This window comes from Juglans microcarpa x Juglans regia, chromosome 2S (assembly GCF_004785595.1).
Source record: "Juglans microcarpa x Juglans regia isolate MS1-56 chromosome 2S, Jm3101_v1.0, whole genome shotgun sequence".
In the NCBI taxonomy this organism is placed as follows: Eukaryota; Viridiplantae; Streptophyta; class Magnoliopsida; order Fagales; family Juglandaceae; genus Juglans; species Juglans microcarpa x Juglans regia.
The window spans coordinates 21,084,422-21,112,230 of record NC_054597.1 but is presented as its reverse complement, the minus strand read 5'-3'; the positions used below and the strand labels follow the sequence as shown (position 1 = coordinate 21,112,230).

General features: G+C 36.6%; 1 protein-coding gene across 1 annotated transcript; it reads right to left on the bottom strand.

The window, feature by feature from the left end:
• Positions 1–122: 122 nt before the first annotated feature.
• LOC121251675 (phenylalanine--tRNA ligase beta subunit, cytoplasmic-like) lies at positions 123–27,809 on the bottom strand. Its single transcript, XM_041150992.1, has 20 exons — positions 27,601–27,809; positions 27,447–27,502; positions 27,226–27,326; positions 25,412–25,541; positions 25,187–25,302; positions 24,683–24,749; positions 23,891–23,932; positions 23,261–23,302; positions 23,043–23,119; positions 22,552–22,678; positions 22,302–22,469; positions 13,298–13,426; positions 13,058–13,192; positions 12,805–12,939; positions 10,382–10,456; positions 4,172–4,279; positions 1,214–1,303; positions 1,031–1,114; positions 550–640; positions 123–423 (listed from the first exon to the last, which is right to left on the bottom strand). Exons 1-19 carry the CDS (start codon positions 27,656–27,658, stop codon positions 572–574), a joined length of 1,809 nt encoding a protein of 602 aa, XP_041006926.1. The 5' UTR covers positions 27,659–27,809; the 3' UTR covers positions 123–423; positions 550–571.

Here is a 27,809-nt window from a genome sequence, read left to right as displayed (position 1 = left end):
TAAGAATTTATTGCAAAATGACCAAAAAATAAAAGTCATCTTTTGATTATCCACCCTAAAGCCCGTTCCGAATCTTTTAGATATATCTGTAGGCAAAGGGGTCATGACATCAAACTGGAATCTGCAAAACAGAAGCTTCGGTAGAATGTAAAGTGGCATACAAAATCTTTTCCCCATCAATCATAAAAGTTAGGCAACAATACAAATCTTATGTTCCGAAGATGGACACATAATATATTAAATCACCTTATATAAAGCCCCCACCCCCCAATACTGGGCAACTGAAATGATATTCTTCCATCACCATCATCATACATGGTTCAAAATGGAGAGAACCAGAGGATTTTGCAAATGGAAGCCCTTGATATGGTAATTTCTGGCACTAAGCCACTAAACGGAGTAATCGAAGTGAAGCCAATGTTCCTGTAGTTATTAAATAACACAAACCAATTACAGCAACAATTAAAAACATACTAAAGAACTGAGAGTGAGATGATAAATATTCAGTTTTATTACGAACCCAAAAAAAATGATCAAGAAGAAACTTACCTCTGCTGTTACAAAATAAATCCTACAAAAAGCACTGGATGTTGAGTTCAAAATAGGAGCAAGGATCAGGGATGTCACACTTGTTCAAGACCTAAAGCCACAACATATTCTCAAATAAGTTGACTGTCATTGCAAATAACCATGAAAGAGTTTAAAGCTGTATCCAAATTCTCACTCAATTAAACAAATGCCAGAAACCGTTAGTTAAAGTAGCAAAAAAGAATGCTTTGACGGAAATGCAGAATGACACAAAGCATCATTTAACATGATTAACTTCCTGTAAAGAGTTTCTAATTATCTCCACAAAACTGATGAGAAATAAACTGACCAAAACAGAAAATGGATGGTTAGTTCTTTCTAACATCTCAGCTTGGAATGGTTGGGCAGACAATGGTTAGTTAAAGTTCTTTCTAGCATATAGGTTTGACATCTGGTTATATGCTTTCCACACCAACCAGCAAGATTACGGAAAAATAATTACCTCAGGGTGCACTATTCCAGAAGTTCCAATTTGCTTCCCTTTATAAATGATGCTAGCTTGTGTACCGTGAAGAAACTCAGGCTCCTTCAGAAGATGGCAAGACAGAGGTACATCATCACCAAGTACTAATACAAAAAAAGAAAAAGAGGAACTGCAATGGGAAGGAGAGGAGACAAGCCTTACATTAGAAGGCTTTAGATAGTAGGTTGTATTGTCATTAGGTGGAACAAGCCCAATCACTTGCATGATTCTTTCCACCAGACCATGAATTATCTGCAAATCTTAAGTCAAAATTTACACATGCAGTTGAAATGCTTCACATGTAACACATGAATGTACATTTTTTTTATGCAGACATTTTTATAGATGATAATTCTATTCAGAGGACATTTACATACACACATGAATGATATGCTTAATTACATGGATTGAGTTTATGCATCCAAAAAATTAACATATAGATTAGGTGGCTTATATTAAAAGTAGAGAGACATCACACATTCATAATGTATCCAAATATTCCCCCAAATAATTAGATAATGAGGTTTAAATTATCCACACAATCTCAAAATCAATGAAACAGACACTGCTATGAGCAGTTGACCACTCAGAAAAAAGAGTGCAAGCATAAAGATTCTAAGGCCCGGTTTGGATACACAAAACCATTTCATCTCATCATAACAACTTTCCCAAACTCACACAAATTATAATAAATAATTCAACTTTTTCAAATCCAAAAATAAAAATTATATTAAAAAATTATATTCTAACAATATTTTATTCAACTTTCAACAAAATATCTCATCTCATCTTATCCGAACAGTGTAACCAAACGAGACCTAAGTTTCAAGTAAACAATTTGACACGATTAAATTTATGATCCTCTCTCCATCCCGTCTTCCAAATGAAACTGCTGAATTACTCCACTATCTAGGGCTGTAGAAGAAACCGGCGAACCGACCGGGACCAACTCAAACCGGCTGCCGCAGCTCGGAACCGACCGAAATAGGCAGGGAACTAGTCGGCTGTCAGTGGTAAATTAACAAAACCGGCATCGGCCAGTTCGGTCCTGGTTTGAACCAGCAAAAAACCGATAAACGGGCAGACGTCAGCCGTCATTTTGCTTCTTTAGTTAAAAATAAAAAATAAAGGGAACAGCATCGTTTTTTCTACCTAGGGCTTATTCAAATCCCCTCCCTCTTCTTCTCTTCTCATTCAAGCTCTCAACCCTCATTTCATCTCCAGCTTCCGCAGCCCTTGCCCTCCACTCCACTCTCCACTCTCCATCGGCAGCAGCCCAGCCTCCACGACATCACGTCCCTCCAGCAAACGGCGCATCCCACTCCCACGGACCCATTGGCCTTTTCAATCTGAAATGTTTTTTGTTTATTTCGATTTTCTTGATTCTGTTGTTTACTATTTTCTTGGATTCTTAGATGATTAGGGTTTATCTAATTTTGGAATTTCTGTAATGCTGTATATTTTTTAATTTTGTGGTTGGATTGAATGACTACTTTGGGCAATTGAACTGCAAGACACCCAGGCAACTGATTTCCAACAAACCGCCAAACCGACCGTGAACTGGCCGACCGGTGCGGTTTTACCCCTTACACAGCCGGTTTTCGGCCGATTTTCTTCCCCAAAACATCAATTTCGGTTGGTTTCAATTTTTGCACAAAACCAAACCAAGGGGTCGGTTTTTCACCACAGCACTATCCCTACCATCCACATAAATCAAAGAAGAAAAGCACTCCAAATGAAACTGCTTTCATGCCGTCCAAACAATCTTCTTTGGCAGTAACCATCAACCACTCTTGAGGCATCTGCTATGGCCCGAAGGAAACACTAAGAGATCATGGCTCTCTTAACAAGGGTAATGAAGCAGCAGAAGATCAACGAACATGCTCTTACAATTACACATGCCAACTATTCATCACAAAAACATCCTTTGGGTTCTATTATCCAAAGTTAAGACTTAAAAGCCTCCTAAAGCATCAGTCCAACATAATTGATCGGCCCCTTCACGAACCAATATAATTTAATATAACAAACTACAAAGTGAATCCGCTAGTCTAATTCCCAAATGCTAAAGCATTTAAAAAAAAAATATTGTAAGAATGGATCCACGCATCCTCAATACAGAAAATTGTATCTTCGGTAGTCACAAATAAATCATAAAAGAATTCTTTTAGGAACCCACAGATGCACAAAGCACACCCTTCTATCATCTCCTACCAAACACTGGACAAATCATGGAAACCTTTTCCAACCTGCTTGATACTTCTACATAAGACCTATCCAAACTTACTCCATTGTACCCAAGGATCCCCACGTTTTGCATGTAGCCATCTATTGAATAGCTCTTAAATAAATAAAATGGCAGATGCCCTAACTCAGAATGCAGTCTGGACTAAGTCGTGAAAGTGGATCAACTTATCAGGTTCCTTTTGAATCAATGACCAACGGGTATCATCACCCCAGCACTAATCAAATTAATATTTTACTTTATATTATGGCCATAATGCCACGATTACTTATCCAGCATTGCATTGGAAGCACTCAGTCTTCTCAACCCAAATTTACATATATGAAAAGGAGAACACACCAAATTTCAATTCACCAAATGAAATGGAATCCTTCCCCCATCCCATCCATAAAAATTGCACTGAAACTATTCTCAATAGTCCGGGGCGGGGGGGGGGGGGGGGGGTTGAGCGAAGAGCAAAAGAAAATGAGCAAGTTGGATATGTACTGATGGCCAGAGGGTTTCACAATGACAAGTGGCAAAACGCAGGGTTCTAAACAGGTTTTCTTATTATATAAAAAAAATGACGGTTTTTTTATTATTCTAAAAGTTGACTGTTTTCTAGTTCAAGTGAATTGTAAATCAATTCTTGATGTTGGAACATTGCTTTGACAATCACTAAGTTTCAATGCCCACACAGTTTGAATGCTCCCAACTCTTGTTCAGACAAAACCAACTTGAAAATGCATATTTTTTTATCGGTGAAAATCTAAATATAGAAACTTGAATTGCCAGAAATGCGAGTCACAAGTAAGAAATGAAAACAAACTGAGATTAGTCATTCAAAACAACTATGATTAGTAAAAATAATTAAACTGAGTAAGATATCAATGCACCTCATATCCAGCAGAAGCACCACAATATAGTGCAGCAAGTTGGCGACGATTTGTTGCACCTACATCTTTAGTCTCATCCAACTGCACTACGTCACCAACTTCAAAAATCTAGAGACAATTAGAAATTCCCCCGGGGGCGGGGGGGGGGGGGGGGGGGGGGGGGGGGGGGGGGGGACACTTTGTTGTTAGATACACAATAGATAAAATGACGGAAGAATATTACTTTGCCTGAAGATACAAAAATCAATATATATAAATAATGATAAGAGATCACTTTTTCCTATAAGTGAGAGATACTTTTTATAAATCATCTCGAAAGTTCTAGCTAATAAAATCACATCCAGATCACATAATGCTTTGATTAAGGGGCAGAACACCCTTAGACTCAGTTATAATAGCTAAAGAATGTCCGATAACATAACAAGATCAGAGTTTCTAGGTGTGCTCTACAGAAATGATATGAAGAATGCATACGATCAAGTGAAAGAGATGGTGTGAGTGGATAATGTTGGCAGTTTGACACGTTCCTACGCTCTAAGGTGTCATATCTACCCATGAAGTATCCAAGTCTCCCACTAGGGGTGCCGTTGAAGGCACCTCTATTTAGGATGGTGCTATAAAATAGATGGAACATCACTTAGGTGAAAGTGACTAAAGCGAGCAAGTTACTCTTACCTTTTTTTTTTTTTATAAGTAATAAGAAAATTTTATTGACAAGTAAATATGCATAACCTAAGTATACAGGAAGTATACAAGAGAAAACACCTAAATACAAGATAGGAACTAGAATAGGCTAAAAGCAAATCATGAAGATTGTCTCCATTCAAAACAAGAGCCTTCGGCCTAAAACACAAAGTACAAAAGAAAAACTCCCTAAGTTCTCCCATTGAACGTTCTCAATATTCAAAGCACAGCCCATTTCTTTCCAACCATAAACACCACATCAAACATAAGGGGATCATCCTCCAAATAGCAACAATACGATGACTCCCCTTAAAACCTTGCCAACAAACTAAGAGATCCACCACCCGCTTAACCCAAGCAATACCCGTCCTACCAAAAATCTCATCCCAAAAAGTCTTAGCCACCTCGCAATGAAGAAATAAATGGTCAACAGATTCACCATCTTTCTTGAACATGAAGCACCAATCCACAACGATAGGTCAATGCTTTCTCAAATTCTTTGTGGTCAAAGTTTTTCCAAGGGACGCCAACCAGCAGAAAAATGCAACCTTACTAGGCACCTTAGATCAACACCTTATAAAAGGTGCTAACCGAGAATCTGAAATTTCCAGCATGAATCCACAGCAAACCATCCTCCCTTCCCTGAACAATCCACAACATCTCAAAGCAAGCAACTTTGATCAAGAATATTCTAACCTACCAACTTTTCAAGTCTTTCTTACCTATCCTTGGTGTAGCCAAACGCTTTGAGATGCTTTAGATTGATTTCTTGTGGGGAGGAATGGCAATGAGTTCAAGTTAAGGCATTCTGGGGTGTAAAGTGTCATCTTTACCAAAAAAGTACCTAGGCTTCCATTCGGAGGCCACTTTTTTTTTTTTTTTTTTTTTTGATCGGCAAACAAAGTTTTATTGCTCAAAAGAGCAATAACCAAAGTATACAGGACATGTACAAGAGCAACGCCTAGGCATATGAATTTAGTGATACAAGGAAATCATGGAAGGTCATGCCATGATCGCCAATTGCAATCGACCTACTCTTCTCAGCATCACCCAAGCTAATCCCAAATGAGCAAAAACTTCATTCCACAAAGTCATGGCAACTCACTATGTATTAGTAGATGGTGTAACGACCCAACCCAATGTTATTAGGGATGAAATAGGAAAAAATCTAATTGGCCTTAAATAAGTTTAATGGACCATATTGGAATGGCCTAAGGGCTATTAAGATTTTGAAGTTAGTGAATTTTTATGGGCCATATTGGACAAGCTGCAAGTTATTATTTCTTGGGATTTAGTTAGGCCTAAAGGCCCAAAATTTATATTAAAGTCGTTAAGATTAGTTGAAAATTTTAGAAGAAATTAAGGGGCCGATATTTAGAAACCCAATTGAAATTATTGAGTTTTTAGCCCGTGAAATGAATCCAAACTTGTTAGGCCAATATCAATTCCTCTATAATTCTAAGCCATGCACATCTCCACCTTCCACTGGGATTCATGCTCCAATAAAACTCTTACAATTCTACAAGTCATCTTCACATTAAAATTCCTAAAGCTTACCTACTATATATACCCCGTAGCCCCTTGCACATGGCATACTCCTTCCTCTAGCCTAGGGCTACCGCACTGCATATACCAACTCCCCACATAAGATTTCCTCTCCAAGCCACTTAGCCTTCACAATTTCTTTCCTCCAAGCCATAACCAGAACACTAGCCCCAACAACGAACTCTTGCCTCCTTATAAAAACCATCGTTGCTACTATCCATAACCCAGACCCTCTATGTCGCCCCTTGCATAGCAATGCCAAGAGAAACCGAAGCCACCACTCCTTGCCTATAATAGTACCTCTCTCACGTCTCCTCCCCTTCACGGCAAACACCGAAAAAACACCTCCCACGGAAACTAGACCCACACACCCACATGGCACCACCCACCATCCCTTCTCTCCACGCCATAACCCACGTAGACGACGCCAAACACACCTCTGTTTTAGCCCCACAAAACAGAGCATCCCAACCAGCCATTGCACCTCTACTGCCAACGACGGAAGCTGCCACCCACTCCAGAGACGACGCAGGCGACCAACCCACCAAGAACCTACCAACCTCCACATTGCGCAGACTACTGCCACCGTCTTTCGTGTTACACCACGCGCGGCTGTCAACCGCCAAAACAAACTGCATGAGGCTCTTCTCCAGGCCGCTCATCACCATCGTATGCCCCTCTGCAGACCAGACAGAACGACACTACCCAACCACTGTTTCCAAGAAATTAGCCCTCGGTTTCTCTTCATACGTAAACGCTCTCTACGTTAGTTTCCTCTCTCCTTCTTGCTCTATCTATCTCTTGCTCAGTATAGATCTATTTTATTTGGTCTGAATTATATTGGAGGTTTATGTACTTTACAAACTGAGGATGTTATATGAAAGGGTACATGCCGTGGGTCACTGTTATACAGGCCTGTCATGCAAATTATTCATCGAGTTTGGAGTTATAATACGTGTACGTAAATTTACAAAATTTATAGAGTTTGTGATCTTGGGATAGATCGTAAATTTGTGGAGAAATAATTATGTGGATATCAAAGTATTGGGGGTGATGACATTTTAGGGTTTTGAGGATTTTAGATTTTAGTAAAGTATAGATTATTTTAGGGCATTTGGTTTTCAATTCTAAAGTACATGACATATTAAAAAATTTGCGTGTAATTTATAGGTAATCAGCTTCATCCTGGAAATATTGGAAATAACGTTTTGAGGTAAGTGGTATGATCATACCCTTACACGTATGTATGGTAAATGGTATGTATTTTATAAAAGTATCATGCATGTATGCCCTCTGTTGGAAGCCCCTTTTATGTACCATGAAAATCCAAAATTTTACAAAAAGAATTATGCATCAAAATATTTATGAAAATTCATGATTTTAAGTGAGTTATGCATTAAAATATTTATGAAAAGCCATGACTTAATGTGAAGAGTAATGTATCAAAAGATTTGTGGAAAATCATAATTTTATGTGAAGAAACATGTATCATGACATTTATGAAATATGCGATTTCATTTGAAATCTATGATATGATAAGGAACAATTTCACTTGAAATCTATGATATGATATAACAAGATATGACAAATATGATTATGATGAAATATAATTGATAAGATACGTAATGGCCTATGTTATGATATGAAGACGGTACCATATGTTATGGGCATATTGCATTGCCAAGTTGTACATGCTGGTAGTGAACCCAGTGTCTTCCTTATGTATGGATTCCACAAACCGCGGCCCTGGGTGGAATCAAAATATACTTAGATTCGTCAGCCCTAACTCACAGGGGTCAACAATGGGTACCGGCCTATGACAAGTTAATGCATTTCATGTACATATTAGGTTCATGTTCATTTTAGTTCTATATGTATTTATGAGTATGCATATTTTTCAAGAAAACTTGTATTTATTATGGTTACTGTATGATGTAATACTTATTGAATATTCGACTCATTTTGTATGTTTTTATGTTTAACCACCCCAGGTGATGATCTTGATGAGGATGAAACTACAGAACAAGACTTGACCCAGGGAGGCTATGTAGAGGCCTAGATAGTTTATGATTTCCAGTTTAATAAGTTATTTTAATAAGCACACGAGACCTTATTGATTTTAAATAAGTGCCTTCAGACTCTCTTTTGGATTTTAAGTATTTAATAAAGATTGAATTTATTCATTTATGGGATCTTTCGTATCTACCATCTGATGCTTCATTAAGAAGAAAAGTTTTTCAATCAAAGTTTAGTAGCACACATGTTCCCCGAGAACTCTAAAAATGACTTTATTGGGGAACGGGGTGTTACAGATGGTCAACGGACTCTCCACTCTTCTTGCACATACAACACAAATCCATGACTTTGATTCTATGTTTTTGCAAGTTGTCTAGAGTGAGAATTTTCCCCAACGAAGCCGTCCATACAAAAAATGCTGCCTTTAGAGATGCCTTTGTCTTTAAAATGCTCTTCCATGGAAATGAATTTGTGTTGTGCGCAGTCATGGTGTGGTAGAAGGATTGGAATGTGAATATCCATTTCTTAAGAGGGGCACCAAAATATCTTCTTCACCTCCCCCAGACAATTGGGAGGGCTAAACATGGTCAAAGAATGCCAAAAAAACTTCAATTTCTCAATCTCGTGCATCTCAAAGGAATGTAACATTCCATTAGGGAAGACCATTGGAGATGATAAATAGATCCGCAATCGAGGCTTCTTTCATTCTTGCTAAGCCATAAACTTGTGGATAAACTTCCTTGAGTGCCCTATTGCATCATGCCAAAATTTGACCTTCAATCTGTTGCCCATAGTAAAGCGAGTATTTGTTGCATGTGTCCCAACCTCTTCTTGTATGCTTCCATAGCCCCACTCTATAAGGCCCACTCACCCCATTAGAACACCACCCTCCCCAAGGTTCAATGAGATGATGATTCTCCACAACCCCCCCCCCCCCCCTCCCCTACCCCCGTTCGTAGTGATATCTCCATAACCATTTGTCAGGCAAGGCTTTGTTGAAAGATTTCAAGTTCCAGAAGGCCACTTTCAAGGCTAAGTTAAGAAGACTTTCAAGAGATATTTCATTCATTCCTTTGTAAGGAGGCTTCAATTGAATAACACTTGTCCCAATGGAATCTAAATTTTATTAGATAAACAAAAGATTGAGAGATGAAGTTGTTCTCTTCATTCTTCAGGCCGGCTGTATTTCATTAGGTGGAGAATAGATGGCGATGATCAAATATATCTGGATCTCCAAGGTGAAATCTTCTTCAATGCGCTCATCACTCTAGTTGGCTCTTCATTTCCTTGGAAGTCTATTTAGAGAGGAAAGGCACATTCAAAGATTTTGTTTGGATGGACGTCTTGGAAAAGATCTTAACACTGGGTAATTTGACAAAATAGGCATATCAAAGTAATGGAGTGGTGATGTTTGTGCAAACAGGATGATGCAAGCGTTGATCATCTTCTAGTAATTGCAGGTTGGCTGAGGACTTATGGGCACAATATTTGGCACTTTTGGATTGAGTGGGTTTTGCCTTCACAAATATCCTAGAAGCCCCAGATAACAAAACAACAAGAATCATTTTAATATCCCTACATTCGACAATTATTGCTATAAGCAACTCACTTGCATGGCTTTTAAGAAATGCTAGAGCTGTCTATTAGTATATGAAGATTACATATAACGATGTTATATTTAATTCAATACTTCTAAAATTTTCATATTTATTTATGACCTGATTAAACAGCATGACCACATGAACAGAAAAATTACACAAAAGATTGTAAATTTTATATCTACAAATGTTGTATTTATTAATGACACAATGAAACAACATAAGATTCCATAAAGAGAGATTATTAAATCTCCATGCTCACAACTCGGCTAACATAACACAAACTAAATGTGACTACCTAATTACGTGGGCACAGTCAGACTCACCCACGGAAAAATCAATGGCCTATTGAGAAACTACAATGTACCTTTATGGGCTTTGGATGGGCTTTGTTCTGTCCAACAGTTTTCAATAGACCAGACATAAGACTGGTACGAGCAGTCTGTAAATGAAGCAATGTGTCAAACTTCAAATCAATAAAGAAAGTGGAAAAAAAAAACGAAGATACAAGAAATAACTGACAGTGAAAACCATGTAAACTAAGAAGCAAACCTAGAGTTTAGTGTTGTTGGTAGGGGTGAGTTTGATCCGGTCCCGGGAGGTTTTGTGGACCGGACCCATTCGGTCTAGGGTTTTCCCACCCTCGACCGGACCGAACAGCCTAAGGACCTATCCGGTCCCATTCAAGACGGTCCGGTTTGTTCGGTCCAACCTTCTTCTTTTTTTTTTTTTTTTTTTTTTTTAAATCGATCTATTATAAATTTATACATATACTATAATTTATACTATTAACTCTTATAATATGTTAATATATTAATATATACTAGTCCTATATATTATAGTTATACATTAAAGAATATAATACTTATGTAATATTGTGATATATTAATAATTAATTATATACAATTATTTATATAAATAATATATATAAATAATAAAATATATTTATATTTTTTTTAATTTTCATTCGGTCCGGTCCGGTCCAGTCTGGGGTGAAAAACCCTTGGACCGAGGACTGGACCAAATTCATTCGGTCCTATTAGTCTGGTCTGGTCCGGTCCAATCAGTTTCTCAAGTCCAGACCGGCCGAATCTCACCCCTAGTTGTTGGTACCAATATACTAATTAGTAGGAAAACACACAAACCACCTCAAATACCACCCAATTTGCAATCACCCCCAAACTAATAACTAATTACAATGTACCTACTTTCCACTTAAAAGGACAAAATTACACCCAAAAATTCTAAAAACTGAAAATCCCATATTAAATTAAAAAATTAAAATTTTCATAACGATTTAAAATATTAAAGTTCAAAACTCTATATTGAAAATGATTTTCATTTTTGACGTTTTAATATAATTTTTCAAAATTTTAAAAAATTAAATTTTACATTTTTATTTTTACTTTGCTATAATTATTTTATATTGGGTTTTTAGATTTCTTTTTTAACTTTTTACTAAGGATATTTATGTCAAAGTTCTTATGGGGGGGACATGGAAAACTGAGTAGTTTGAGGAGGTGATAGCCAAAATAAATATTTTTGGGGGTAATTGCAAACACAATGGTAGTTTGAGGGTATTTGTGCATCTTTCCCAATTAATTATTGAGCATAGACACACTATGATCCAGTAGTTAATTGGTTAAAGCTAAAAATGCATGCACCTTAATGACAAAATGGAAGTCCAAATCAGGAGAGCCACTTCAATAGCAACTTAAAATTGTGATACAGAAAATCTTGTTAAACAATCCACACAATTCTGGTTATATACAATTCATTACTAAGTTGGCAGATACAACTTCCGGTTTAGCTTTGACTTGTGTTTGGCATGCATATCATGCATTGATTCATCCTAATCTCATATTTATTGGGTGTGGATAGATGTGCAACACATAAACCTGTTTTCAAATAAATGCCAATAAAAATATAATTTGGAGAGTTTTGTGCAAGGGTTGGAAATCTTAGCACGGAAGGTTCACAACAGTGAGTTTGACAAAATATGGATCCCATAAAAAATTGTTAATGATGTAAAGGTGAAAAAATATCACCCTAGATATAAATGTATAAATAAATAACAGTAATAGTATCAATCTTATATGAGCTTTGTGCAATTAATAATACATATTACCAGAGGTCAGATGTGGAACTGAAAAGGGAGACCTAACCAGCTAGCAAATCTACAAACGTCTTTTACATTAACAGAACTTTTTTTCTTTCCATCCATACATCCAAACTTTTTTTCATTTAATCCTTGCCTTGGAAGATTAACACAACCACCAAAAACCTTGGAAGATTTTCTCAACAAGAAAAAAGAAATATATCTCAAGAAATTCCTCAATCCAAACATTTTTTCTACAGGTTCCACCACTATTACAAAACGCAAAAGAAATCAATTTCTCAAAAAGATTTTAGAAGTTTTGAAGAATATCTTTAATCCACACAAGACAACTAGTGTAAAAAAGGGTATCAAACAGAAGGAGAACGTGGAGGCAAATGACTTTAAAAAGGTATAACTGCCTTCTAAAGAAATGAAGGAGTTCATAATATATGCATTAAGTCTTGATTTTGTTCAAAACAATTATTGATTTTAAACAAAAGAGAGAATAAAAATAGCAAGGGTAAGGACAGCAAAAGAAGACTTTTCAAAAAAGAATGTACCTAAACTGAGTAAAGAGACAATTAAAGGATATCATATCAGTAGAAGTTACAGCAATCATACCCTTCCAAAAATTATACTAGCAAAATCCACATTATCAGAGTATAATTAAGCACATGATTGAGAATACAAACCTCATTTTCAGAAGAACGAGGATTTTCAATAATCACTGCAGTGGAACCGTCATCTTCATGATTTAACATCGCAAAATTATCATTGTGTGAGCACAAAATAAATGACAAGACCTCGGTAAACCCACACATTGCCATCTAATAGGAAAATCAAACCAAAAAAATATTAAACAAATAGAATGCAATAAAAAAAGAGTATACAAGGAACGGTATCACTAAAAGCTGCAATCTTATTTGTATCTTATCGGCTCTGTACCTCCAATCTGACAAGATGACTGAACTCTTCCAGGGGCAGTGGCCTCAAAGACACGGCCCTACCCTTTGAAATATTGTAACCCTTAGCAATCGCAATATCCTTAATATTATTGTAGCCATAAGCAATTGCAACATCCTTAGCAACGAAAAACATGTCATGTCAATACAAATACAAGTACAAACATGTTTGGTGCAGAAAAGATGCATTAGTTATATGACCAGGTTTAACTACTATTAATACCTCCATAACATCACATGGATGAAGAACATCACTTCTAGTTGGGGGTACAGATACAGTAATATCAGAGCTATTATCACCTGATACAGACTGCACAGCACTCAATTGCATCCGATTTAACAAACTAGTGACCTGCATGATAGGAAAGACAGTGAGGAGACAGAGCAAAAACAAGCTAAGTCATTGCATAAGAGTAGTTACTGTCACTGAACATATAGAAATATAAAGTATCCACACCATAGCATGACAGCTACCACTCAGAGTGCTAATTTAATGCTAGGTTTTACAGGATCAATGAATAAGGAAAGTGTGACACCCCAACTTAAAGCTAGGACTTGGTGGTCATGTTGTCTCTATTGGGCCCGAGTAATTATAGAATCAGTGGACCTGGGGCCCATACAGTCAAAATTTGCTTTTTAAGAAGTTTATTTCCTTACATCTTGGAGCAAGTAGCCACCCAAGCCCATTTAGGCTCTTAGCCCATGTAATTTCGGCCATTAACATAAGGGAGACATTTGGCATTCATGCAAACTGTTCCTTAGGGTCTGAAGGTTAACAATCATGGAGAAGATGAAGAGGGTTTCAGTTTTGGCTAGGGCTAACGCCACATGGCATGCATGCAAGATGTTTTTTAGGATTTCTAGAAGACAATCATGAGATGAAGAAAGAAGAGTGCTTGGGTTGGCCAAGGAGAAACGACAAATGCCACCCATGCATAGGAAACTCCTTAGATTTCTGAAGTGCTCAATGATTTTTTTTTTTATAAGTAAAAAATTATATATATCAAAAGGAGAAACCAAGTACACTGAATGTATACAAGAAAAGAACTTGCCCAAAATGACCCAAAAAGTCCATGGAAAAACAACCCAAAATACACTAGACCCCATCCCAACCCCTTGTTTCCCATAGAACTAAAACTCTACCTGAACACCCAACCCAACCCAACCCCAACCCCTTGATTCCTCCCGTCTTCACAATGCCCTCCCTTTAGACTTCCCTCTAGATGAGCTACCACCCTTAGTATCGTAGTTGATTGCCCAAGAAAGACGCTGTAACTCCTTGCTTTTCTTGAAATTTGATTTGGTTTCAAGCGCATGGCTTGCCTCAATCGTAGTGATTAGTTCTTTAAATTGATCTTCACATCTTCCATGTTAGATTCCCACAAACTGCTGAATCTCGTTAACTTTAGGCAGAATCCAATCTACTATTGGAGGAAGAGAGACCAGGGGAACAACGTTATCCCCAGACACAGTATCCAACTGCACTCCCGACTCTACACAAGGCACCAATGCCAAACCCATAGGTTCTCCAGCAATGAGGTGCTCAATGATGAGGGAGAGAGGGAGATTTTTCGGCTTTGGCAAGAGGATGCCGGATGCCATTTGGCATCCATGCATGAGCATCTCTTGGATTTTCGAGAGGAACAATGATGAGGGAGAGAGTGTGATACTCGGCCATGACAAGAGGGTGCCACTTGGCATCCATGTGTGTGTGTCCCCTAGGTTTCGAAGAAAGGATTGACGCTGAGAAGATTCGGCTATGCCACTTGGCATTCATGCAATGGGTGTCTCTTAGACTTTTGAGGAACAATGATGCGGGAGAGTGTGATTTTCGATGGTTGTAAGAAGAGGCCATTTGGAGCCCATGCAAGGAAGATTTTGGTAAGTATCGAGAAGAGCAATTGTGGTGGAAAAGGGAAGAAGGGGGATCTCAGCTAGGGCAAGAAAGGGGCGCCACTTGGTGTCAATGCGTGAGATTTGTCTGTGGATTTTAGTATTATGAAGGAAAAAGCAATGATAGGAGAGAGAAGCATGGGAAATCATAGAGGGTATTTAGACCCTAGCCATTAATGGTCCACAGATTACACCCTAGAGGGAGAGCCGAAAAGTCATTTTGTCCTCCATCAGATTTTCCCTCATTCTCTCCTCTCTTTCTCGCCCACCTCTAGAAAAATCCCCACCATTTTCCCTCTCAACCAATCACCATTCATGCACATCTACGTGATGGATTCAGCTAACACCCAAGGAAGCTTTAGCTAAGTAAGCAAAAACCCTAACCATATGTAACATACGGATCCAAATTTAGGGCTTAAACACTAGTATTTTATTTATTTATTATTTATTTATTTATTTAATTTTATTGTCTTTATTTTTTTTTTTATTATCATTTTTAGAAAATGTGCTAACAAATAGATTTAAATTAGTGATTTCTTCCCTATCCAAAATCTTCGTATACATTATCCATTAAATTCCCGTATTAGATTCGGTTTTCAGTTTGAGTTTAACTCCAACTCAAACTTTTCAAATCATCTCTAAATCTGTATCCTCGTAAGAATAGGTTCCTAAAGTTTAGGCAATTTCAAATGTTAGCCAATCTCCTGAAGGTTTCCCTCCCATCGCCTATAAGAAACCCACAAAGCCTCTATTTTAAACACATTGAAATAACCAGAGAAACAACAATTTTGCACAAGCCTTATTTCTGCCCAGCCACCGCCGACCACCCTAGGACGTCGGAGCACCACCCACGGCGCCAGAAAACGCCGGCCAACCCAACCCCGTTGAACCCACTCATTTCCGGTAAGTCCCCGACGGGATTTCTCTCTCCCCGTGATTTTCACCGTCTTAGTCTAACTCTCTCTCTCTCTCTCTCTCTCTCTCTCTCTCTCTCTCTCTCTCTTGCATCGCACCACTGCCCAGAGGACCCAATCGCGTCGCCGGTCACTTCCAACCACCCCAGAGCCGCCGTCGCCTCAGCCTCCTTCTCTCGGTGAGCATCGCACAACCACTTCCTTGTTTTAGTTCAGCCCCTCTGTACACGATGAGAGTTTCCCCGTAAGCCTATAGTTTCCCTTATAATCAGTTTTCCCCATAATAACCATGACCTTTAAAATGATTTCCCAAAATACCCTTAAAAACCCTTGTTCATAGGCCTCCGTAAATCCTATTGAAGAGATTTTCTTTTTAAATTACAGTGTAGCTTACAGTGTCTATGGGAGATTTCATGTTTGAAATCTGTGCATTTCGTGGACTGATTTCCTATATGGGCTGGGTGAATTCAATTAAAACATGTGATTTTAAATCGAATTTTCTTTAAGTGTGGGCTGTGTTGTAAGAGTTATTGCTCTAAGGGTCTACATTTTGTTAATCAGGGGGGAGTTTATAAACTAATTTACAGCAGTATGTCTGAAGGGATTTTAAAGTACGTTTTTTTTTAAAAGTATGCTATGAAGCCTATTATTTTAGTTAAGTTCCTTTATATGTATTTAATTACATGGAATATTACGACACACTTTTCTAGGAAATTAGTAACGTCTAGTACCTCCTATAGGTAACGCGTTACAAGTTGGAAATTAGGAAGCAACGCTAAGAGGTAAATAGTATGATCATATAGATGCATGCATACTGTGATTATTTTTGTTTTGTATGAAAATATGATGTGCTTATGATGATTGACTACGCTACGCTAAGAGGCAAGTTAAGGTTAGATTCCTCTTACGACCTTTGATGAAATATGAGATTATGCTTGAATGAATAAATTTGTTGTTCAATTGATTGAATGTTACTAAAATCATATGAAAGCTATGAGATGTTCATGTAGTAATTCAAGTATGCCATGTAATGAAATAATCAGATTATACAAGCCATGTCCCTATAATACATAGATTATGTATGCCATGTTCATATGGTACTTAGATCATGTATGTCATGTTCATGTAATACTTGGATCATGTATGTCATGGAATGTCATAAAACGTTCAGAGCATGTTATGTCAGGTCATGTTATGCTATGTCATGTACAAGAATATGCCATGTTATGCTATGCCATGTAAAAGGATATGTCATGTTATGCTATACCATGTACAAGAATATGCCATGTTAGAAATGTTCATGAAGTCGAATAAGTTCTCATGCATTAAGAAAGATAAGAAATGTTACGGTACCATGGACTCAAGCGTGGTTAACCACAAGTTAAGTGAAACACGGACTCAAGCGTGTTTCACTTCATGTATTTCAGTTAAGTGAAATACGGACTCAAGAGTGTTTCACTCCATGTTAAGACATGATTAATAAATTATTATGCATTCACATTACAGGTTTGCCCTAATTATGTAAGCTTCCGCTCATGATAATGAATATATATGTGCTATGTGAATACATGACGATATATGTATATATGTTGTTAAGAGTCTTCAGAAACTAAATCCATACTAGGCCAGATTATGTTTTATAGTATGATATGCTATTTACTGTGTATTCGACTCATTCTTGTTTCTTTCATGTCAAATTTTTACAGATGATGTTTATGACGATGCAGAGCTGGATGGCCAGGAATAGATTTAGTACAAAGGATTACGAAGGAATAAGTGATAATTCACACAAGAATTAGATCTCTTTTACGTCATTCATAGGATTAATTTATGTTCTTTTACTTTACGTTCAGTTTTTGAGACGATTATTGTTCAAATCAGTTTTTAACATTTTATCGCTTTTCAATAAATGAAGTATTTCAGGATATGAATCTATTTACCGGGCATTACGTTATGAATGTTAGTGACATCTCTATCCTATGGGAACGGGGTGTTATACCATACTCTCTAGTTCATATCACGAAAATGCTAAGGGCAGAACTTAGAGGTCTCGGCTTGTGAGGGAAAGGGGTGTTTTAGTGTGTTGTAAGAAGCAGGGGTGTTTTAGTGTGTTGTAAGAAGCACGAAGGAAGAGAAGAAGAGTATAACCCCGACCATGATGAGCTAGGCCATGCTTGAATCGGTTTGAGTGTGGTCTTATCTCTAGGGTTTTCCTAAAAACGAATGCTAGATGGTGAAATGGTTGGAGAAAAACCCTTTGAGTGTGTGCGTGCTAGTCGACCATCATTAGGGTTTTCCAAATACCCGTGAGTTACATGTTACACATTCCGCCTACTAGGGTTTGGTCCATGTGAAGTGAAGCTTGGTGATAAGTTTATTGTCAATCAGCCTCACTAGGGCCTTTTGCTGTGTGTGTATATGTGTGAGCCAAAGAAGTATGAATAAAAGAGGAAATTGGAAGGTTGGATGACTCCTAAAGCCGATTAGAGTTAAGAGTTGCTAGGAAGGAAGTTTTTAATCCTCTAAATGCACGGGTTAGTGTATAGGTTTGGATATCTCTTTCGAGTTCTAACGCTTAGAACATATATATTTTCAGCTTACTTGTTCGTTGGTGTTCTTAATTAAATTCGGAGATTTGTAAGTTAGCCTTTAACTTACCCTTCGATAACGTAATCATGTTTGTGTAAACTTTGCATATGTATTGCTTGTGTCGATTTTTGATTGGTAAGTCCTTAAATGTTACATAGCATGTTTACTTTCTTGTCATATTAAAGTATGTTTATGCTCAGTTGTTATGCTATGCCCAATTCTTGAGTTTGATTGCATTCATGCTTAAGTGACATGTTCGGCTATGGCATTTCTTTATTAAGTGTTTTGTTGAATCGTCATATGTCGTGCTCATACATTATACCCCAATGAATAAGTCATGTTTATGTGATATGTTTTGCTTGCCATGCTGTTATGATAAGCGTACTTCGCATTCCATACAAGTCTTTGGGTTGAGTTTAGTTTTAATACGACCCCAATACTAGGATGGGGGAATATTCTAGTGGAACTCCCTTGTCCACCCAAGAGTGACTAAGGCTCTATTTAGATTCAAAATTCATCTCAACTCATCTCATCATTACAACTTTTCCAAATTCTCACACAAAATATAGTAAACAATTCAACTTTTTCAAATCCAAAACAATAATATTAAAAATAATATTCTAACAATATTTTATGTAACTCATCTCAAACCACTTTAACTCATCTCTGAATCCAAACGGGGCCTAAATTAGAGTGGTAATCCCTGGGTTGACGAAGTATAGTCAAATAGATTTCGAATGGGATCTTTTTTAATAATTTCCGTAACGAAGTAATAGCGCCTAACGTTAGTGGATGCAACACATTCCAAATATAGTGAAGGTGTAGCGAGTTGCTGTATCGATTGTAAGCTTTTGGTGAATGTGTCTCGATCTGCCTGGGTGCCACAGTTGGTTGAAGGGTCTGAGATGTGGTGAGTTAACTAGCAAGTGCACATGGTTCATATGGGTAACCGTGAACCATATGAATAAGAACTTATGTGATTCATATGAAATTGTAAATTTTTATATTGTTACAAGTTCAATGTTTTTGGAAATACAATTATGAAATTGCACGATCATGCTCATGCATCCATGTTCATGTTTACCCTATGCATGTTTATTTGATCTGTGTATGTGTTTTTGGCATAATTTGCTTCAAGTTCTCGAAATCCCACTGTGATAGTTTCCATTACCATTCCCCTCAGAATAGTAGAAGTTGTGACAGGACTTGAGAATAGCGAATAGGATGGGGAAGCACAAGTGCGAAGAGCCCCCAATAGTCAAAGAGAGTCCTTCAATCGAGAATCGGCTCGAGGCAGCCGAAAAGTTCATATGTGATGTTTTGAAGTTATTTATTTGAGGACATTCAAAAGATATCAGAAAAGATAGGAAAATGATTTGTACTTGGTGACGAAAACAATGTTTTGATGGTCATGAAGGGTCATAGTTCTGGGACCCTACTTTTGTATAGATGATTAAACTACTCATTTTGGGATTGATAGAACTTGTTTTGGTACCATCATCTATTGTTCAAACCAATGCCATTTGTATTTTTATTTTGGGATTAATAGAACTTGTAGGGTCATAGTTCTAGGACCCTACTGTTAGAAAGATGCTATTTGCATTGCATGTTAACTATCATGGGATATGCAACCTTATATTGTATGTCCCGACACTACAATTACCGCCAAATCCCAAATGGGGTTGGGGCTGTCATAGAAAAGGTTCTGAAGAATATGAGAGGACGCACAAGTCACATTGTTTGGTTAGGGGGAAAGCAAATCCAGAGGATAATTCCAGTAAAGCTCCAATTGTACCATAACTAATCATTTTGGAGTAGGGTCTAGATGTGATTTGGGTCTCCCTTGAGGCTTTACAAATAATATCAAAGTCTATCTCAACCAAAAATGTGAAACTTGAACAGTGTCACCTATGATGGAATCATCCAATGAGAATGCCGATAATTTAAGGGTGAGGGTAGAGATTGTAATACCCATATTAACTGACATGTAGGTGGTGTGAGGGATCCCAAATTGCTCAGGAGGAAAAAGTTATTGTTTTTTGTAATGATTCCAATGAGGTTCCAATTTTACTATTGACTACTTTTGTATTAGGGCTCAGATGTGGCTTGGGCCTCCCTTGGGGCGTTGCAATGCCATTCAGGGTTACTAGATGCTGCAACAAAGCCAAAAGAAACAAATTGGATGTTGATCACAATTAAGGAGAACATCTTTCCAGATTTTGGTTCCTCTATGGCAAGGGCAAAAGGTGCAGATTGCTCAAGCAAGGGGGAGGATGGTGACTTCTCTCACGTGATGGGGAGTGCTTTAGGTATCTCAGAAATGCAGTGTATCAGTGCTAGATTTGTCTTCGCTAAGTATTGGTGAAAGCATCAGGCACATATAAGCATAAACATTGCTTGTAGCCAAAAAAAGTGCAAGCTTGTGCCTTAATTGAAGTAAAGCACTCTTTTATAAAATAATATATGTATAATAAAATATTTAAAAATTAAAATATGGGAATATATTTAGCTTATTAACTCAATTTGTTAAAGCATGTGAAGCATGACACTCAAGTGATCAACTTACTAAACATAGCATTCTATACAATTTTCTCTTACGTTACAATATATACACAACCGCAATCTTTGATAGCCACAATTGAAGTACATGGTTGAATCAAAATAACCCAAAGTCAATAACCGAAAATGCACGAATATTGTAGGTATTGACTTTGGCACTAACATAAGCAATAATACACAATTCTAAAGTAGTTATTGAGCACAAAAAAGGGGTCCAAACAAACAGTAAAAGTTAAAGCCATCATTTTATATTTTTTTCAAAAAACTACAAAAGCGCACTTTTTGAGTTTAAGCTCACAAAGGAAAGTACCAAAAAGCACACTTGAAGTGAGAATGTGAGCCTTTATAAATGTGCTTCGCTTTTGGTAAGTGAAATACTTTCCGCTTTGCACTTACGCATGCTTTTACCAACACTGCAAGTCTGCCCTTGTACTGAATCCCTGTACTCGAGTTGGGCCATTGCATTGTGAATCACTGTACTCGATATGGGCCCTTGCATTGCGAACCCTTGAATATCTAGATACTAAAAGGTTGTAAAGAATTAAAATAACTAACTTGTTTTATCAACTAGATACTAAAGGTCCATGACTCTAGTCAGGTAGAATGAAGGGGAGGGGTTCTCTTAGGGCCCGTTTGTTTTCGGAGATGAGATGAGATGAGTTGAGATTAAAGTTAAAAAGTTAAATAAAATATTATTAGAATATAATTTTTAATATTATTTTTGTTTTGAGATTTGAAAAAGTTGAATTGTTTATGTTATTTTGTATTAAAAGTTGAGAAAGTTATAATGATTATACGAGATGAGATAAGATGTTTTCTGAAAGCAAACGAGGCCTTAGTTGTTTATGAAGCCTAAATACTATTTTAGAATGCGAAAGGATTAAACGATGAGGTAAAATGCCTAAGGGTGGGTTAGTAAGTTCTTCATCAAAGAAAGGTGGGTTCATAAGTTGGTGGAATTTGCCATGCCGTAATGGGAGAGATTTCAATGTCAATCTTTTTCCAAGTGAACAAATGTTAGATACTCGTTTGCGTCCAGCTATAGTGGAAAACAAACATCAACAAAAATATACAAATATATGTTGCTGGTTGGTGACATACATAAAAACCAAACAAATAAAGTAATTTCAAATACCATAAAATACTGCACCAACCAGCTCCATTATGAGCGCTCCCACACACACATAAATCAATAACAGCCTCTGCCATGAATGCACATTTAAGGTTTCATAAATCAAGAAATAGACATATAATGTAAAGAAATTGAAATACCTTGTCAGCATCCAAGGGTACTCCAATTGCACCAGTAATATAGGACAGAGAGACTTCCATGCTGTAGACAGACAAATCAGGACAAATATATGACTTCCCATCTGAGTATATCACTTCAACTGGCTCAATTTCAAACTTCCTTTCACAATGTTCTGCAAAGGTTGTCACCTAGGACAATAGAAGAAAATCATTCATTCATCGACTCTAAACCATAACCAAAATCCAAAGCAGCCAAAATTTTCCAGGTTACCATTGTGTTCAAAACAATCTTGGCTTTTGTCAAATCAGTGGCAGTACATTCAATGAACACATTCTTCGTCTTTAGAGTGATAGCTGAGTGGGCACCATTGATAATTGGGGGCAAAGATAAAACAGTTCTGCATCAAGAATAGGATTTTCAGGGGGAATAAAAAAACACATTTTGAAAGATTAAGAGCATATAAATACCTACAACTACGCATTCAGTATATAAAGGAATTAAAAGCATGTACATAGGCTAAAAGATTTTCTTGTTCCATGAATATTCAATAAAGACAATAGAGTTATATTTTCAGTACTCTCAGTATATAGAGCAATAGGAACTCAATGTCTTCAGAGCAGATATCTTCAACTACTTAAGACAAGAAAGTAAGGGGAAAATGATAGAACAATAAAGAAATAACAACAATTAATTAAAATGGTGGGTAAAAGAGCTCAAAGTCCTTAAAATTCCATAAACGTAAAAGAAAAAAATCATCATACCTGTTACTGTCATATATAACAGGGAACACTGGTGAGCTCTCAATTATGTGCAAAAATTTCTTGAGTTTCAAATCTGTCTGCCACAGCAAGATTAAACATAGCTCAAGGAATTATATCCTAATATCTCCACAACCAATATAAAGTAAAATATAGAAGCTCCTACAAATCGTGCACAAGCAATGTAGGTGCAATCACCAATATCGTAATCTAAGACTCACTTTGTAAAACTCCATCAGCTCATCAGCTCTGAAATTCTTCACCTAAACTCCAAAAGAAAAAAGCTTTAAGCAATCAGTTCTAACATTATACACTGCAACTTCACAATATTTTGCCATTCAAAAAAAGAAGATATAGCATGACAAAGGCAAATTTTCTTAGACCACTGCCATCTCCAAAAATATAGGAAGTTCTGATTAATCAGAAGATTCCTGGTCAACCAGAGAAGAAGAAAGGGCTCTCATTTGAGCCACAAACTCTCTTTGTTTAAAAGTTGTCAACCACATGCTTCAATTTCCTTGAAATGGATACCAAAGCAGAAGAAATGATAGCTTATATATCAAGTACAATAAACCAATGGGAACAAGGTTGGTTTAAAACTCTGAATAACAACAGGGAAACCAATTGCTTGCTACATGAATCCAATTTCATTTTACCCAGGAAAATACATCTTTCTTCAATAGAGATTTTAGGGAAGGCCCTTCAAGCATTCTGTAATTATTTTCAGTCACAAGCCTGCGTGCTCATTTTTATAATATGTTTCTCATGACTTTATCAGGTAGCACTGATTCTGACAAAGTAACAATACATTTGGACAGTGTTTAAGAAATTAATCAAAATATGAAGGTTACCTGCTTCAGTGGCACAAAATTTATATTTGAAGGAGGCAAAGCCTGCAAATAAAAGAAAAATTAAAAAAAAAAAAAGGAGTGAAATTGTAAGTTACTGCAGTAGATGTTCTTACTTCAGTTCACACAACCTTCAAGTATTATTTAAACTAAGCAAATTAATGTGGAATAGCCTCGTAAAATTGTTTTATAACCTCATACAAAAATGAGAGGAGAAGTAACTTCCCAAAGCAAACACGTTTGTGGATATGCTCAACACACTAAACATTTAAAAATGAGAGAGAGAGAGAGAGAGGAAAATCTTCAACAATCGGACAAACAATATAAAAGCCGCATGTCCTAACATAGGATTGGACAAGTCAAAAAGGTGATCAACAAATTAATCTAACCATCCAGAATAAGGATTTTTTTTTTTTTTTTTGACACCGGATGTCCAAGAACAAAATCCCGACTAATCCTAGAGGTGCACAGGTCCTTGGTAAGGAGTTTCTTGCAAGTGCACCTCGAGAGAACAAGGAGTTAATAATTTAAAAGTACAGACCACATAGAATACTTCAGACTGGAATTAGATGGTTGTCTTGTTTACAAGCAGATTATATGTATGGAAGGGCCAAAGGGGTGACAGGTCTCCGAAAGCCTTTGACCTAGGGCATAAACTTGTCCCTTCATTCCAAAGAGATATTATCAACGAAAAAACTAACTGCCCGCATATGTCCAGCCATAACACATTATCCAAGACACCAAGAGAATACATAGCATACTGTAAGAAGAAGAATTAATATTGGAGAAACCTACCTCATATGTGAAAGGGCCATGTAATGTATCCAAGTCATGAGTTCCAATGGCAACTAGGGTTCTTCGGCTAAAAAATTATCAAATGCAAGCATGTGAACTGATAGATTACATAAAATCTTTTAAGGAAACTTTAGATAAAAGCCCCACACATAAAATCTTTGGGCCATGTAACTAATTGATGCTAGTTTTGGCGGATGGGGGGATCTGCTAAAAACTACATAAGCAAAAAAGACTTTATAAACTTTAGGTCAAAATTAAGGTTTAATATATAACCTCATAAGATTTTTCATAACTTTGTGCACTCTTTGATGCTTGTGTTATTTGCATATCATTTAAACAACCATACATAAAACATAATAAATAAACCCTGTTCTATCTAGATTTCGTGGACAAACAAAATCAAAAAGGAATCTTCAACTTTTAACAGGTCCAAGCATTTTCTTGGAGATAATAATTATGCCAAGTTACGTATTATAAATGAAGCTGTGAGTTAGGATTCATTACCGGCAAATGTTTTGATGGAGCTTTTCTTGGAGATCAATAAAGCTGTTATAACTTCCTTCATCAAATGTTATACCTCTTAAAACAGCACAAACAACATAGGGACGAATTGAAGCTGTCTGCAATGGGAGAAAAGGAAGAGTTCATACCCCCAGAAAATCAGCTGTCGCAATAAGAATTTATGAAAATAAATAGATCATGGATTTGTGAATTTTGGGGATAAACAACCTCTGGTTTCACGTGCATTTTAATCATTGATTCTCTACTAATATTAGCCACATTATATTTTGGCATCTCCTGCTGGCCATTGAAGATTCGAAGAGCCTGAGCAATTCCTTCCAAGCAAAGCAAATCATATCTGTGCATCTCAAAACAAAATAATTAGATTTCTTATAAGCAATAAGGAGTAAAAAATTGAATATCTTGCATTTTCTTAATTACCCTCATAAAATAAAGGTTACAAACTATAAAATCTCAGAATTTTGCTGTGATACCCCATATGATGTGTAAGGGTAAGGGTAAGTGGTGTATAAGATCCCACATTGCTAGGGAAGGAGAAGTTCTTGCTCTTTATAATGTTCCAATGGATCTCCAATTGTATCATTGACTAGTCCTTTTAGAGTATAGGCAATGTGGTTTGGGCTTTCCATTGGGGTGTTACATTTGCAAATTTACCTTTTTGCTCTTGAGTTTTCAATATTATCATCTTGCTCCATTGATTTTACAATTACATCAATCAGGTCCCTCCATCATACTTTTGTCACATAAGCTATCGGAAATGCTATCCAAGAATGCCAATAACAAACATGCCGCATGGCTAAAAACATTTAAAAATATAAAAACCATGGTTTAAAATATGAAAAAAAAATCATTTAAATCCTTCTTACCAAAATTGCTTTTGAAAAAAAATATATTTGAATCCCAAAATCTAATATTATATGAAGTACAAAAGAAACTACAAAACACAATTAAAATAACCAATTTTTATAAACACAAAGGAATTAAAAATTCAAGATACAAAAATAATAAAAATTTAAATCATCTAAACCTAAAAATCATTTGAAATTATATGAAGTAAGAAGGAACATAAAATCCCAAATCTTCCCTTCTCAAATTTTTTTCACAAAAAGCAAAACATTTAAATCCTAAAATCATTTAAATTATATGAACTAAAAAGGCACTACAAAACTTTTCTTCTTTTTTGGATTTTTTGCATTTGGGACGCCAGCCTAGATTTTCACATTTATAAAAAATCATTTTTTTGCACTTGGTACGCCAACCTAGTTTTTTGTTTGCATTTATTTTGCTTTTCTATTTTAGGCTTTTTTTATTTAGGACACTCACCACAGTTGTATTTGGAAACAAGAGGGATGTGAAATTCTTGATCCTCACATCAAATGGTTGTGGACACGAGGGAGTTTCGAGTTTGCTACAGGAAAAAATATTGCTGCTTTTCTCTCTCTCGTATGGAATGAGTGCACTGATGGCTATTTCCAGTGATGATTTCCGGAAATAGTTCTCTGTTTCATTCCCTTTTTTTCTTATTTTAGCTCACAGATTATTATGGGTTAGTTTGTTCACTTTTGGGTGGAATCGAAGGCTTTTGAGTTTTCACCAGAGGCATGGAGGTATAGTAAGCAAAGCTGTAATGTAAACACGTGAACCCAATATAATAAGACTAGATTATAATAAGCAAAGCCAAAAAAGTATTTAATGAGGAAAAAAAAACTTGTAGCACTTAAGCGGAAAAACCAATCCGACAAGTAAACCAGTCAAATTGAGCAAATATAAAGATAAACTCTGTAGCAACTCTACAGCTACTTTTGAAAATTTAATATTCTAATAAACCTATACTTAATAATAAGTAAATGGAAATCTCTGCTATCATTTAAAACTTCTACTTTCTTTTTATAAGTAAAAATAGTGGGATCTAATGGGGATTAAGTCCCGGAATTAGTCGGGACATTGTTTGGACACCCGGTGCCAATAAAAAACACTTACATAAAAAACAACTACATTTTGTATATGAAATAGTAAAATACCTATTGGCAGGGATCTCAATCTTGTAGATAACTTCTTCATCTTCGCCAGCATCCTCCTCTTCTAAATGCTTTTCCTTTCTAATAATCGCTTTCTCGGTAGTCTGGGACAACCAAAAGAAATATATTCTCAATAAGAGTACCCACAATCTCAAAATCATTAACATTAACAACAAGAATAAAAATAGAGAGAAAGAAGAGGACAGAGTGCACTAAATGCTTACGACGTCGTCGAGCTCGATACCGAACCTGAAGCAAAGGTCTTCGAACTCTTCCTGCGCTGTGATATTCCAAAACAAAAACAAAACCATTTAATCAAATTTTCTTCGAAAAGAGGAAAATGCAAGGAAATACATATAAGAAAATCATCAATCTCACTGTAAGTTTTTCCGAGGGCTGCGAACAGTCGATCCCTTCCCACGCTGATAGTAGGCATGGTTGATAATTCAGGAAAATAGTCTGCAATTGCAAGTGATGTGTCACAAGCGGCGCATCCTAGGGTTTGAACCAGTTTACTGAGAATAGGAAGAGAAGGCTTGGGTGAAGGGGTTGACGCGAGAAGACATCACGTGGGGACTTCAACTAGT

Excerpts from the sequence above, each read along its gene's own strand:
- LOC121251675 (XM_041150992.1), bottom strand. The coding sequence starts at position 27,658 with ATGCCTACTATCAGCGTGGGAAGGGATCGACTGTTCGCAGCCCTCGGA. Across the intron at positions 23,303-23,890 it reads ATTTTGTGCCACTGAAGCAG|GTGAAGAATTTCAGAGCTGA; the intron begins GTAACCTTCATA and ends TTTGGAGTTTAG. Across the intron at positions 13,427-22,301 it reads TACCCTTGGATGCTGACAAG|GTCACTAGTTTGTTAAATCG; the intron begins GTATTTCAATTT and ends CCTATCATGCAG.